General features: G+C 46.0%; 1 protein-coding gene across 1 annotated transcript in view; it reads left to right on the top strand.

The window, feature by feature from the left end:
• LOC132867306 (ankyrin repeat and SAM domain-containing protein 6-like) overlaps positions 1 to 16,468 on the top strand; it is an 84,593-nt gene that overhangs the window by 47,286 nt on the left and 20,839 nt on the right. Inside the window, exons 8-10 of the mRNA XM_060900129.1 lie at positions 1,262 to 1,311; positions 1,385 to 1,594; positions 3,823 to 3,991. Of these exons, the coding sequence (XP_060756112.1) occupies positions 1,262 to 1,311; positions 1,385 to 1,594; positions 3,823 to 3,991 (429 nt within the window). The remainder of the gene's footprint in view (positions 1 to 1,261; positions 1,312 to 1,384; positions 1,595 to 3,822; positions 3,992 to 16,468) is intronic.

Genomic DNA, 16,468 nt, shown 5'->3' with positions numbered 1-16,468 from the left:
TGTGATAATCCAGCAAACCCCCACTAGGCCACCAGGGGGATGACTCAAATGCAGAGGCGTGAGGCGGAAGTAGAAAAAGAATCAAAAGGTTTATTTAAACTATATACACTATATACAGGGCAAAACAAAAGACAAAAAAAAACCAAAGAGTATAATCCAAAAGAAAAGCAAAGTGCAAAAATACAAAAGCTAAGAAGATCAAAAAACACAGTACAAAGGAAACTGGAGATAAACATAACAGCACAAAGACTCCGTGACAAGAGGACTGAACTCAGGGGTATAAATAGACAAACTAATTAAGGACACAGGTGAAGATAATTAGGCAATTAACACAAACACAAAACACAGGAACAGTGGCGGCCTCTAGAGGCCAAAATAAACACGACATGAAAAGGAAATAACAGCGGCCTCTAGAGGCCAAAACAGTCCTAGTCCTAACAATATATATATATATATATATATATATATATATAAAATTTTAATTTTCTGGTTTTCAATTTCTCATAAATAAATTAATGATTGATGGAGCAGAACTCAAGGGTTGATAGATGAAGATGAATAGAAACTTTATTTGTATCCATTCATCTGTGAGTCAATAGAGGTGTGGAGGTTTTCATAACAAGATGTATTATCTTGTCATTTGATAACTAGATTTCAGTGTATAATAATCAGTGATTTACAGTATTAATCAGTCAATTTTGTTATCAGTTGTTTTTATTTGTAGCATTGTTATTTGTTTCTCTTGTCCAAACTAGTGATATCTCATCAAGTCATAAATTTTATGATAATGTTACTTTTTGTGATATTTGTTACTGAACTGCAGAGTACTGATCTGTGTATATATAATGGTTAGTGTTTCTGGATCTCATAGTACAGTTATTTTGTTCTTAAAATTTTATGTTCATAATTTCTACTCTATTGGAATATATTGCTTCTGAACTTCAGCATAATAATTGGTGAATTATGGTATCAATCAGTCTGTTTTACTATATTTTTTAACTTTTGCCTCAGTACATCAAGTACTGATTACTTTTGATTCATAGATATTATGCATATGTTGTGAATTCGGAAACAAATGCCATAAAGATTGTTGGATTACAAATAGTTTTTTTTTTCTCTCAAATATTTCTTCGGACAAGTCAACTTCACATTCGGACAAGTAAATTTCCTTTCAACTTGCCCGACAGGACAAGTGGTTTCAAAAGTTAATGTAGAGCCCTGAGGAATATAAATCAGTTGTGGCATTCTTTGATTTTTGAAGGTCTGGGCAGAAACAGCAGTGACAAAGATGACTTTCTCATTACCACAATGGTAAGCATTTTCATAACCTCTCATGGATTTGAAACCTTATTTTGCAATAAATTATAATTATCTCTCTGTTTAGCTGAGAAATGGCGCACCACTGACTCGCTTACCCAATGACAAACTTAAAGCCGTTATCCCACCCTTTCTGCCTCCATCCAACTTTGAGCCATGGAACTCGGACCGCTCACGAGTTTTGAAAGAGGGAGGCAAGACAAGTGAGCAGTCTCGTCTGACTATGCCTCAGAGACCAAGCAAAGCCAACTTCAACACCAGTGGAAACTCTGATATTGTAAGTGTCTGATATGGCCTTATCTATGGTATGATTCATGTAGTGTCCACCTGGCATCATTTTCAGTATCTCAGAATTGCAGTACTGTGCATATCACTTGACTTTAGTTCTGCCATTTAGCTGTTCTGTTTTTCTCCTGTATTTTTTGTCATTCCTAACAATCTTTAAGGTATGACATGGCAATTCATTGCTTATAGAAGTGATTTTGTATAATATATTGTGTTTACATTTTGCCTTTGTCCTCCCACAAAAGTAGATGGATGATAGAACTGGATTCAGGGTTCTGCTGCGCACAACAGCAAATGAATCCTCAAAATGAGGCTCCAACAGGGAAATCAGGGCTAAAATTGTGTGGTGTGAATTCAACATTAAGATGTTACTGACAGGGTTGTAGTCGGGTCACTAAACCTCAAGTCCGAGTCCAGTCTCAAGTCCCCAGTGTTCAAGTCCAAGTCGATTAGAATCCGCTATTGATCCGAGTCGAGTCCGAGAACAAGATTCCAACCGTGCCATTTGGCGGTGGCTGTTTTAGCTCCATTAACATTAGTTTGTTCCTGAACATGACGTATGAACAGGTGAATGTGTGTTCTCTTTGTCAGGGAGTGCGAAGTATTCTGTCAGAGATGGTTGGGAGAGTAGAAGGTGTGTTTATTAATACAAGTGAAGACAGGTAAATAATCCAGAATGGCAGGCAAAATCGTAAAATGGTGAAACAGGCACAAACAGTTCGAGCGAGGCACAAAAAGGCTATTGTAGACGGCAGAATCAAAGACGAGAAACAGGAAATCAGGGATCAGGAAACCAAATAAGGCTCGGTAATGTGTCAGCAATGCAACTCAATACTTCGCAAAGTAAATGTGTTTTCATATTTTTATATAGGTATGCTGATTGCACCTTAATCCTGTGCAGGTGCGAGTCGTTTACGGTGTGCGCAAGAGTCCGCTTGGCGTGCGTGCTGTCCGGAGCGCGCCTGAGAGTCTCTCTGATACACGCACCAAGGCACTCAGGTGTGACACTCTTGCATGAAATTAGTACAAATAGATATGTACAAAATGCATCAGAGAGACTCTCGGACGCACTCGGGATAGCGCACGCGCCAAGGCGCACACTTCTGGACAAAATTAGTACAAAATTAATGTAGATGTAAATATCTTGTGCCAAATTATTATGGCATATTACAAAAAAATAAAGAAAAAATCCGAGTCCTCATCTCCGATTTATGAGTCCGAATGCATTTAATGCACGAGTCCGAGTCATCAGTGCTCAAGTCCAAGTCGAGTCATGAGTCCTTAAAATTAGGGCACGAGTCAGTCTCGACTCCAAGTCCTGGACTTGAGTACTACAAGCCTGGTTACTGATAACTGATAATGGACTTCTATAGCGCCATTTCCGTGAGTTCAATAGCGCTGGAATCATCCTTTCTTATAGCTGAGTTATGAAGGACACAGCTCAACATGGCTGAGTCGAAGGCATACAAAGGTGCCGCTGGCAGCCACCATACTACTCGTGCTCAGATATTCACACCTATGGGCAATTAAGAGTACCAGTTAACCTAACTGCATGTCTTTGGACTGTGGGGGGAAACCAGAGCACCCGGAGGAAACCCATGCAGACACGGGGAGAATAAGCAAACTCAAAAATAAATAAATAAATTGTTGTTGTTGGGGCAGCACGGTGGTGTAGTGGTTAGCGCTGTCGCCTCACAGCAAGAAGGTCCGGGTTCGAGCCCCGTGGCCGGCGAGGGCCTTTCTGTGTGGAGTTTGCATGTTCCCCCCCGTGTCTGCGTGGGTTTCCTCCGGGTGCTCTAGTTTCCCCCACAGTCCAAAGACATGCAGGTTAGGTTAACTGGTGACTCTAAATTGACCGTAGGTGTGAGTGTGAATGGTTGTCTGTGTCTATGTGTCAGCCCTGTGATGACCTGGCGACTTGTCCAGGGTGTACCCCGCCTTTTGCCCGTAGTCAGCTGGGATAGGCTCCAGCTTGCCTGCGACCCTGTAGAACAGGATAAAGCGACTAGAGATGATGAGATGAGATTGTTGTTGTTCATTTAGACTATAGAATCCATGGACCATGAAGAAGAACACATTTCAGTTAAGTGTTCTAAAACGTAAATAGTAGCAGTCAGTAAGGAGCAGAGATTCATACAAAAGGGGTGCAGTAATATTGGTGCCGAAGTTGTGTGTGTTTTTTTCCTGATCACCTGTACCTGCTTGCTGCTGACGTTTCAGACATCCATAAGTCGGGTAGTGAGCAGATCCATGAAGTTTCCCAGTATCAGTAAGGTCCCATCCTCCTCCCCCTCCAACTCTGGCAACTATAACTCACCTCACTCATCAGGAGGATCCAACGGAGTAGGAGGAGTCAACCGTCATACATCAGACTTACATAACCGTTCAGGTACACCCAAACAACCAGTATAATCATTGTTGTTCTGTGCACATTCACTGGATATGAGCAATCGCGTGCTCTGATTGGCTACTCTACTACTAGGCTATCAGCTCATATACTGTGAGTAGAGAAAAACAAAATGGCGGAGTGTGTTGCTGAACCAACCGAGGACGAAATAAAAACTCTGCTTGAAAACAAACCCCCCCCCCCCCCCCAAAAAAAAAGCACCAAAATATGGAATAAAAGTATTTGATGGTAAGAACTTCTTTTTTTTTTTCAAGAATTATTATTATTATAGCATTTTTCACAAATTGCTACTGCCGTTTCGCCAGTTTGTTTACGTTCTAAGCGGAAGTTATTTTGTCAGACGTTTTGTATTTAGTTTTTATTTATCAAATTTGCAAAAAATAAAAATCTGTTTCTCAAAATCCAGTGAATGTGGATAGAATAAAACAGTTATTCCACTCAATCTCGTCGTACGTGGTTTATAGCCAACTCTGTGCTACGTGACTCATCGGCTATCAGCTCATGTGCGACTCGATTTCATGGAATAACTTAAATCTCATCTCATCTCATTATCTCTAGCCGCTTTATCCTGTTCTACAGGGTCGCAGGCAAGCTGGAGCCTATCCCAGCTGACTACGGGTGAAAGGCGGGGTACACCCTGGACAAGTCGCCAGGTCATCACAGGGCTGACACATAGACACAGACAACCATTCACACTCACATTCACACCTACGGTCAATTTAGAGTCACCAGTTAACCTAACCTGCATGTCTTTGGACTGTGGGGGAAACCGGAGCACCCGGAGGAAACCCACGCGGACACGGGGAGAACATGCAAACTCCGCACAGAAAGGCCTTCGCCGGCCACGGGGCTCAAACCCGGACCTTCTTGCTGTGAGGCGACAGCGCTAACCACTACACCACCATGCCGCCCCGGAATAACTTAAATATAAAAAGAAATCTTTTGCTAGGTTTTGCTTTTATTGATTACAGCCAACAGTGTAATGAAGGTTGGGATCTGCATGCATAATGTGCTACCTTGTAGTCAGAAATTAAATTGCATAAATTAGCCTTTCCCCCAGCGGCACGGTGGTGTAGTGGTTGGCGCTGTCGCCTCACAGCAAGAAGGTCCGGGTTTGAGCCCCGTGGCCGGCGAGGGCCTTTCTGTGCGGAGATTGCATGTTCTCCCCGTGTCTGCGTGGGTTTCCTCTGGGTGCTCCGGTTTCCCCCACAGTCCAAAGACATGCAGGTTAGGTTAACTGGTGACTCTAAATTGACCGTAGGTGTGAATGTGAGTGTGAATGGTTGTCTGTGTCTATATGTCAGCCCTGTGATGACCTGGAGACTTGTCCAGGGTGTACCCCGCCTTTCGCCCGTAGTCAGCTGGGATAGGCTCCAGCTTGCCTGCGACCCTGTAGAACAGGATAAAGCGGCTAGAGATAATGAGATGAGATTATTATTATTATTAGTAGTAGTAGTAGTAGTAGTCGTAGAAATGCTCGTAGTGTATTAAAAACACATATGTTTGAAAGTGCTGCGAAGATTTTGAGGCTCCGTGTTTTTTTTTGTGTGTTAACTTTCGAACCAATGACAGACAACCACGGTGCATCCTCTCCGCCACAGAGGTGCTTGACACCCGTGACTATTTTCTGTTTTGCATGAGCAGATTTTTGAACCAGAGTCGTGCTTTGCCCTGGCCACATAATGTCACCATGCATATCTCTATGAGTTCTGATTTCACAGAACTGTAGGTAGTTTTTGAATATGCACACCACAGTGCCACACCTGGTTCGAATACATCCGCTGTGCAAATTGGTACTGCCTGCATGTCCTCTGTGCTGCATGGCTAATGTACTAATGCTATGTTATGTGGTAGAAGTAAGCACAGGCCCAGACAGGTGCTCAGGTGCTCGCCGCATGTTTTTTTGTGCACAAGTCTACATTCGAAAGTCTGTAAATGATGTACAATTTAAAGTAATATTAGATTGCTTGTTTAATTCCCAATGGGCATTATCTGACTTGCATCTTCTGGTGGCTGAATTCCAAATGGCTTCCAATTGGATAAAGTGTATGTTGTACAGCATCACTGATGTACCTCAAGTAGTGAATGGAAATAATGAGTAGGAGGCCATTTGGGATTTAGCCTAAGTATATCGGATCACGTTATAAGCTGTGTTTTAAGAATGGAATTGTTCACATGTATAAAACTGCTCCCAAGTTATTAATATGATGATGAAAAGCTAAATATAAACAAAATTAGTCTCTTAAGAAGTACATACAATGGTGCTTGAAAGTTTGTGAACCCTTTAGAATTTTCTATATTTTTGCATAAATATGACCTAAAACATCATCAGATTTTCACACAAGTCCTAAACGTAGATAAAGAGAACCCAGTTAAACAAATGAGACAAAAATATTATACTTGGTCATTTATTTATTGAGGAAAATGATCCAATATTGCAAATCTGTGAGTGGCAAAAGTATGTGAACCTTTGCTTTCAGTATCTGGTGTGACCCCCTTGTGCAGCAATAACTGCAACTAAACGTTTCCGGTAACTGTTGATCAGTCCTGCACACCGGCTTGGAGGAATTTTAGCCCATTCCTCCATACAGAACAGCTTCAACTCTGGGATGTTGGTGGGTTTCCTCACATGAACTGCTCGCTTCAGGTCCTTCCACAACATTTCGATTGGATTAAGGTCAGGACTTTAACTTGGCCATTCCAAAACATGAACTTTATTCTTCTTTAACCATTCTTTGGTAGAACAACTTGTGTGCTTAGGGTTGTTGTCTTGCTGCATGACCCACCTTCTCTTGAGATTCAGTTCATGGACAGATGTCCTGACCTTTTCCTTTCGAATTCACTGGTATAATTCAGAATTCATTGTTCCATCAATGATGGCAAGCCGTCCTGGCCCAGATGCAGCAAAACAGGCCCAAACCATGATACTACCATGTTTCACAGATGGGATAAGGTTCTTATGCTGGAATGCAGTGTTTTTCTTTCTCCAAACATAACGCTTCTCTTTTAAACCAAAAAGTTCTATTTTGGTCTCATCCGTCCACAAAACATTTTTTCCAATAGTCTTCTGGCTTGTCTACGTGATCTTTAGCAAACTGCAGACGAGCAGCAATGTTCTTTTTGGAGAGCAGTGGCTTTCTCCTTGCAACCCTGACATGTACACCATTGTTGTTCAGTATTCTCCTGATGGTGGACTCATGAACATTAACCAATGTGAGAGAGGTCTTCAGTTGCTTAGAAGTTACCCTGGGGTCCTTTGTGACCTCGCCGACTATTACACGCCTTGCTCTTGGAGTGATTTTTGTTGGTTGACCACTCCTGGGGAGGGTAACAAATGTCTTGAATTTCCTCCATTTGTATACAATCTGTCTGACTGTGGATTGGTGGAGTCCAAACTCTTTAGAGATGGTTTTTTAACCTTTTCCAGCCTGATGAGCATCAACAACACTTTTTCTGAAGTCCTCAGAAACCTCCTTTGTTCGTGCCATGATACACTTCCACAAACATATTGTGAAGATCAGACTTTGATAGATCCCTGTTCTTTAAATAAAACAGGGTGCCCACTCACACCTGATTGTCATCCCACTGATTGAAAACACCTGACTCTAATTTCGCCTTCAAATTAACTGCTAATCCTAGAGGTTCACATACTTTTGCCACTCACAGATATGTAATATTGGATCATTTTCCTCAATAAATAAATGACCAAGTATAATATTTTTGTCTCATTTGTTTAACTGGGTTCTCTTTATCTACTTTTAGGACTTGTGTGAAAATCTGATGATGTTTTAGGTCATATTTATGCAGAAATATAGAAAATTCTAAAGGGTTCACAAACTTTCAAGCACCACTTTATGACATATAAAGGTATGCAGCCTTTTAAAAATCAAATGTCCAGTTTAAAAGTGGAATGTGGAGATTGTAATTTTAAAGGTGCTATCTGTAAAAGTTTGTAAGAATTTACATTTAAAACATTGAAATAATAGACCAGAATTCTCAACACAATGTGAAGAAATAACAGCTCTGATGTTATGTCAAAGGTGTCTCTGTATAGATGACTTGCAACCACATGATCAAAATGTGCTCCGTCATGAGTGTCCACCATGATGGTGGATATACTGTACAAAACAACTAGGATGGCAGCTGCTGAAAGCGTGTCCTGTAAACAATGCTGAATTTTCTCAGTATTACCACGATTTGAACAGTCGAGTGAAGATTCGATACAAAGAGAAGATAGATATGTGTGGTTTTGATCCATATTATTGAAAAAGTCAGACTTTTCTGAAGATAAGACGCTTCTACCAACCATTGAGTACCCAGATACTGCGTTCTAACTGGTTTGGCTGCCAAAGAATCAAGTCTGACCTTGGATAAAACATAGCCATTTTCTGAGTGGGTGCCCAGTCTGGATTGTTTCTATCGTATAATTTTGCTGGCGCTCCTAGAAGCGAAATGATAATTCACATGTTAAAATTATAACAACGACTGAGTGAACTACGACAAGAGGTCGCTCATTTTATAGCAAAATCTAGCAACATGAAATAAAATTCTTCTGTGATATTATTGAGAAAGCTTTTGAATCTCACCGGAGATAAAATGATTACTGCAAACAAGAACTGTTTTGGTTTTAGCCTCTGTTAGATCAGCCCTGCTGATGTTGTTCAGCCGTGATCGTCTCCTCTCTGTACTAAGCCTCAGGGTTTCCTCGCCCTCTTTCCGAATCATGGACAAAATCCTAAAAAATCAGAATGTGCCACGATCACGAGTACTGTTGTGACCACAACCATATACAGCACAAAGATATGACATAGATAAAACAAAATGCTTAAAGCAGTGGAAAAACAAAGAGAGTTGCGCACGCGTGACTGTTTTGTATGGAATGTCGCTTGACCCCGCATTTGTATATTCACCAACATGGCTGACATCCGGGTTTCTATTTTGATTTGACGTCACTTGCAAGTCAAGGATAGTGTTGCAAAGATATCTCCTGAAGTTAGCATGCTAGCTTAAGTTAGCTTAACAAGTTAGCTTGTTAAGTTAGCCCCGAGACTGGATGCACAGTCCGTCTCCTAATATCACTTTGTACGTCAAGAGGTGATAGTGAGTTACTACAGCGTCCAGGATGCCCTCAGTCCAGAATGAGACGAAAATAAGTTGCGCACGTGACGTCACTGTATGCAGAAGACACCGTGTGGTTAGATCCACTGAGTGGCAGTGTTACCTTTCAGTCGTGAAAACGCACAAAAAACATCTAAAATGGGAAAGAGCTGTTTTGCGATTGAATGTACAAATAGATGCAACAAGAAATCACCGCTATCTTTTACAGACAACAGGAAGCTAAGGAAAAGATGTGTCGCTGCAATTCATAGAAACACCTGTAATCCAACCAAGAATCATGAATGTGAAAACGGTAAAGATATTACTTTACAGAAGTTTGATATACATTAATTACATGAATGGCATTTAGCAGACGCTCTTATCCAGAGCGATGTACAACATGCCCAGAGCATCCCGGGGAGCAGTTGGGGGTTATGTGCCTTGTTCAAGGGCACTTCAGCCATTCCTGCTGGTCCAGCGAATCAAACCAGCAACCTTGTGGTCCCAAAGCTGCTTCTCTAACCATTAGGCCATGGCTTCCCTCTGTCTTCTTGTGATATGTTTCTTATCTATGTAGTGATGAGTTCCTGAGTAATTCAAACAAGAGTAATGGGTGTGGAGATTATGGAGACGTAACATAATTGTAATTCAAAATAATTATTTTCACCAACCCTTCATCGCATAGACAAGTATAGACTGGCATCGTTGGAAATACACCTTGCTGTGATGAACATTTCATGAGCAATTCAACCAAGAAGATGGGATGTGAATTTGGATGCAATCTGCATCTGTCGGGTTTGGTTACATATCTGCCGTTTTGCAAGGCATAGCAGTGTCATGCACTGCTGATGTGCAAGTTGTTGTGGCTCTTTTCTTGCTAAAAACTGAGCAAAGCAAGCTATAATGTAAATTATAGGCTAATGCCACACATGAAGATTACAAGATAGCAGTGTTATCTTGATCAGCTCTGAGTTTCAGCAGTTTGGTTGAATTTTGCCTATTCTTACCCTGCTATTAGTTAGTAGTTGCCTTTTTTTAATAGCTGATGACGATAAAGTGAGTGTACTGAACCCAGTGCACCTAAAAATAGCTTTATTGGTGGTGGTGCGTTTGGGGGGGAGGGGGACTGTGCATTTCCTTATAGTTAGTTTTTGTTTTTTTCTTTTTTATCAGACATCTAATTTTTGGGTTTGTTTACCTGACATGTTTCGACGTACAACTTCCGTCTTCCTCAGAGTATCACCGGATGTTATTGGTGACGCACCTTTTATCAGCTGCTGTTTCTGAAGGCGTGGCCTTCCTGTCTGGTTTGACAGGTCGGTCACGCCTTATACTGTCTGTTCGTCCCCTGCAAGATGTCACTCCAGGTATGGGAGAGCATGTATGCTCCCTCATCCCGGTTGATGGTCCTCGGGCTTCGCTTACGGATCTCCATGGCCTCCCTGATCCAGCGCTGATGTTTGTTATCTTCTGTGCGGATGACTCTGGCATTCCCCCAGTCCATAATGTGATTTTCCCTTTTGCAATGATCTGTTATAGCTGACTTATAATTTTCCTGTTATGCCTTTTCTTTTATTGTTCGGGTTTGTCTTGTAGCTGTCTCCTTTTCGCACTCTTTCTTATGTTCATTTTTTCTTGTGTTGAAACTCCTTCCTGTCTCCCCAATATAAGTTTTATTGCATAATTGACATGGAATCTCATATATGGTGTTGCATCTGTTGTCCGGATGTATTCTGTCTTTGGGATGAACCAGGATCTGACGGAGTGTTGTGTGTGGTTTGACAGGAACAGGTTAAGAACAACAAAACACAGAAGAAAGAGAAAAAACAAACTAACAAACAAGAACACAGGGGAGTAGTTACATTACCATACATCAGGGGAATAACTGAACGCATTCAAAGAGTAATGAGGAAACACAACATTAACACACCTGTCAAACCACACACAACACTCCGTCAGATCCTGGTTCATCCCAAAGACAGAATACATCCGGACAACAGATGCAACACCATATATGAGATTCCATGTCAATTATGCAATAAAACTTATATTGGGGAGACAGGAAGGAGTTTCAACACAAGAAAAAATGAACATAAGAAAGAGTGCGAAAAGGAGACAGCTACAAGACAAACCCGAACAATAAAAGAAAAGGCACAACAGGAAAATTATAAGTCAGCTATAACAGATCATTGCAAAAGGGAAAATCACATTATGGACTGGGGGAATGCCAGAGTCATCCGCACAGAAGATAACAAACATCAGCGCTGGATCAGGGAGGCCATGGAGATCCGTAAGCGAAGCCCGAGGACCATCAACCGGGATGAGGGAGCATACATGCTCTCCCATACCTGGAGTGACATCTTGCAGGGGACGAACAGACAGTATAAGGCGTGACCGACCTGTCAAACCAGACAGGAAGGCCACGCCTTCAGAAACAGCAGCTGATAAAAGATGCGTCACCAATAACATCCGGTGACACTCTGAGGAAGACGGAAGTTGTACGTCGAAACATGTCAGGTAAACAAACCCAAAAATTAGATGTCTGATAAAAAAGAAAAAAACAAAAACTAACTATATTTAATATAAGACATAATGAACGTAATCAAAAGAAAAAAATGTGCATTTCCTTGTTTCTTATGATGGGGTGGACACCCCAATTTTCTGGCGATTATATTTTGCCCTATTTGTTTGGAATGTGGAGCATGAATTTGCCAGGTGGCCAATTCGTACACATTGCACCTTTTAATGTCGCAAAGTTAAAGAAAAAAATGTTCAACAGTTATTCCACGAAATCAAGTCGTACATGAGCTGATAGCCAGCGAGACGCGTAGCACCGAGTTGGCCATAAGCCACGTACGACAAGATTGAGTGGGATAATTGTTTGTTTTATTCTATCCACATTCACTGGATTTTGAGAAACGGAGCTGTAGCGATTCTATATGAGTGGGTGGAGCACAGAGGACGGCAGGACAGAGATCAGGTTTGCAAATAGGCTTTATTGCCACACTTTTCAGTGAACAATTTCCTAGACAACCATACACACACACGCAACCGGCGTCTAGTTCGGGCTGGGCTCCTCTGCTCTCGCTCTCCCTCCTTAAGTAGGGCGCGGTCACTGGGAAGACACACACAAACACAGGTTAATTGATGTCAGGTGTAGTGATTCTGCCACTTACCTTCCCTGACTCCGCCCTCCTGTCACAGACCGGCGCTTGACCACGCCCCCGCTGCCACATACCCCCACCACCTGCAGCCGACCCCCCCCCCCCCCCCCCCCCCCCCCCCCCGACGGGAGAGGAAGTCCGCCACGACCATCTGCGCCCCCGGCCTGTGGACCACCTTGAAATTAAAGGGTTGGAGTGCCAGATACCAACAGGTGATCCGCGCGTTGGCATCCTTCATGCGGTGGAGCCACTGGAGGGGCGCGTGGTCCGAACAGAGGATGAAAGGGCGCCCCAGCAGGTAGTACCGGAGGGCGAGGACTGCCCACTTGATGGCCAGACACTCTTTCTCTATGGTGCTGTAGCGCCCCTCACGCACTGACAGCTTCCTGCTGATGTACAGGACGGGGCGGTCCTCCCCCTCCACCTCCTGGGACAAAACCGCCCCCAGCCCTCTGTCCGACGCATCGGTCTGCAACATAAAGGGGAGAGAAAAGTCAGGGGAGTGTAAAAGTGGCCCCCCACACAGTGCAGCCTTTACCTCCGAAAAAGCCCGCTGGCATTGCTCCGTCCACTGGACCGGATCTGGTGCCCCCTTTTTAGTGAGATCAGTCAGTGGGCTGGTGACGTCCGAATAATTAGGTATAAACCTACGATAATAGCCAGCCAGCCCCAGGAACTGTCTCACCCCCTTTTTGGTCTTGGGCTTCGGGCAGGCCGCAATTGCTGCGGTCTTGTTAATTTGGGGACGCACCTGCCCGTTGCCCAAGTGGAAGCCCAGATACCGTACTTCCACCCGCCCAATCGCACACTTCTTCAGGTTGGCTATGAGACCCGCTCGCCTCAGCGACCTAAGGACGGCCCTTAGGTGTTCAAGGTGCCTCGGCCAGTCATTACTATAGACGATGATGTCGTCGAGGTAGGCAGCCGCATAGGTGGCGTGGGGGCGGAGGACCCTGTCCATCAGCCGCTGAAACGTAGCGGGCACCCCAAACAGCCCAAACGGAAGTGTGACGAATTGGTGTAAACCAAACGGTGTGGAAAAGGCTGTTTTCTCTCGGGATAGTGGAGTCAAGGGGATCTGCCAATATCCCTTCGTCAAATCCAGTGTCGAATAAAAGCGAGCAGTGCCGAGTCGATCGAGCAACTCATCAATACGAGGCATTGGGTACGCGTCGAATTTAGACACTTTCCTATAGTCCACACAGAACCGGACCGACCCATCGGCCTTGGGTACCAAGACCACCGGGCTGCTCCAGTCACTGTGGGACTCCTCGACGATGCCCATTTCGAGCATGGCCTCGAGTTCTTCCTGAACCACTTTTTTTTTTTGTGTGTTCAGGTAGCCTGTAAGGGCGGCTACGCACTACCACCCCGGGGGTGTCTCAGTGTGGTGCTCTATGAGGTCGGTGTGACCGGGCAGGGGCGAGAACACGTCCGAAAACTCAGTCTGCAACTGGGCGACCTCTGTGAGTTGGGTCGGGGAGAGGTGGTCTCCACAGGGGACCGGAGAGGTACATGATGCCACCCCTGTCCGTTCGCCTCACCTCGTAGTCGACGTCCCTGACTCGCCGTGTGACCTCAAAGGGTCCTTGCCACTTGGCGATCAATTTGGAGCTCGATGTGGGCAACAGTACGAGTACCTTATCTCCCGGTGTGAACTCCCTAAGGCACGCACCCTTGTTATACAGGCGGGCTTGCCATTCTTGGGCCTGCCGCAAATTCTCCTGGGTTAGGTGGGTGAGCGTGTGGAGTTTTGCGCGCAAGTCCATAACGTATTGAATTTCGCTTTTACTTTGTGAAGGTCCCTCCTCCCAATTTTCCTGCAGCACGTCTAGAATGCCGCGCGGCTTACGCCCATATAATAATTCAAACAGGGAGAACCCCGTGGAGGCTTGGGGGACCTCTCGCACTGAAAACAACAAGGGCTCAAGCCACTTATCCCAATTACGTGCGTCCTCACTTACGAATTTTTTAATGATATTCTTGAGCGTGCGATTGAACTGTTCCACTAAACCGTCTGTTTGTGGGTGATACACACTGGTGCGGATCAGCTTAATTCCCAGTAACCCATACAGTTCGCGTAGTGTCCGTGACATAAACGTGGTGCCTTGATCAGTCAGAATCTCTTTCGGGATTCCAACTCGGGAGATGACGCGGAAGAGCGCCTCCGCAATACTGCGTGCTGAGATATTGCGCAGGGGCACTGCTTCCGGGTATCGTGTTGCATAGTCCACCAGAACTAATATATAGTGGTACCCTCGTGCTGACCGATCTAACGGCCCGATGAGATCCATCCCAATTCTTTCAAACGGGGTCTCGATTAATGGTAGGGGGCGCAAAGGCGCTTTTGGAATGGCCGCTGGATTTACTAACTGGCATTCGCAGCACGCCGTACACCACCTACGAACATCGCCGCTAATCCCCGGCCAATAGAATCGGGCCATTATTCGGGCTAGTGTCTTATCCTGCCCTAAGTGTCCAGCTATGGGATTAAAGTGAGCCGCCTGGAATACCAATTCCCGGCGGCTCTTCGGAATTAAAAGTTGCGTGACTCACTCTTTAGTTTGAGTGTCCTGCGTCACTCGGTATAACCTATCCTTCATAATCGCGAAGTAGGGGAAGGACGGGGTGGCGTTTGGCTGGAGCATTTGACCATTGATTACTCTCACTTGGTCAAACGCATGCCGCAGAGTCTCGTCTCGCGACTGCTCTAATGGGAAATCTGCGAGGGATTCCCCAACAGAGAGAGGAGGGGCCTGCGGCTCCTCACTCTGATGCGGAGGTGACGTAGACGGCTCTGTGACAGCTGCTCCCGCCAAAGCGACACCAGGACCTCCCCCTGTTAAATGGCAGGACCCACTCTTTACTAAGTGTGTCATTAAATCCCGAAATCCCGGCCAATCAGTCCCCAAAATTAAAGAGTGGGTAAGGCGAGGATTAACCGCCGCCTTCACTATAACTTTTTCCCCTCGGAAAAAAATGTGGACCGACACCAAAGGGTAGCTGTGAATGTCCCGTGCACACACAACACCTTAACCCCCTGTGCTCCCCCCAATGCCTCGTTTTGCACCAGGCTTTGGTGAATTGAGGTCTGATTACAACCAGAATCCACCAACGCCTGATATGTATCCCCTTGAATACTCCCCGGTATGCGATACGCTCCGGCCCGATCGAGGGCGGCCTCTGGCGCGTCGGGGAGCCGAACCACCGCGCCCACCTCCATCGCCGTGCACTGCTGTTGAAGGTGGCCCGGCTCCCCGCAGCGCCAGCAAACCGTGAGCGCCAACTCACTCACCTGAGGGGGGGGGGAGAGACAGACACAGAAGGGAGAAACGGGAGGGCACCGCGGGTGCGGCGGGCCGGCTGGGGTGGTGCCGGCCCCCGCCTCCGCGGTGGGGGAATGGGGCGAGGATGGGACACAGGAGGAGGGGGAGAGAGAGAGAGAGAGAAGAGGAGAGAAGAGAAGACGCTGTCTGCTGTCCTGCTGCCGGAACAGCCGCCAAATGGTCCTCCGCCAGTTCGACTGCCTGATCCAGCGACGCCGGGCGGTGGCACTGGACCCCCTCCGCGGTTCCTACTGGCAAGTGAGCGATGAATTGCTCCAGCACCACCTGGTCGATGATCCCCTTGGCGTTGCGGTTGTCGGCCCTCAACCACTGCCAGCAGGCGTCCCGGAGCTGCTGGCCGAATGCGAACGGCCGGCCAACTTCCTCCAAGCGCAAGGCGCGGAAGCGCTGGCGCTGCTGCTCCGGGGTGCACCCCATGCGCTGGAGGATGGCCCGGCGGAGGTCCGCGTAGGCCAGCCGGCGGTCAGCGGGGAGCTGTAGCGCGGCCTGCTGCGCCTCTCCCGTTAGCAGGGGGAGGAGGCGCGCCGCGTGCTGCTCCATCGGCCACCCCGAGGCCTCTGCGACTTGCTCGAAGAGCGTGATAAAAGCCTCGGGGTCGTCCTGCGGACCCATCTTGGTTAAGGTGAAGGGGGATGGGCCCGCGGTGGGAGCGCTGGTGGACCCCGCCGACGCGAGGAGGTGCCGGAACGCCTCCCGATCTTCTTGCTGGGCCAGCACCAGGGCCTCGAAGCGCCGCTCTTGTTCCTTGCGGAGGGTGACTAGTGCCTGGTGCTGGCTTTGCTGGGCCGTGGCGAGAGCGTGGACCAGGTCGGCGAACGGGGAGGACTCCATGGGGCTGATCGGCTGCTGTG

Source organism: Neoarius graeffei, chromosome 19, assembly GCF_027579695.1.
Source record: "Neoarius graeffei isolate fNeoGra1 chromosome 19, fNeoGra1.pri, whole genome shotgun sequence".
In the NCBI taxonomy this organism is placed as follows: Eukaryota; Metazoa; Chordata; class Actinopteri; order Siluriformes; family Ariidae; genus Neoarius; species Neoarius graeffei.
The sequence above is the reverse complement of the archived record's forward strand: the minus strand, read 5'-3'. Positions and strand labels throughout refer to the sequence as shown.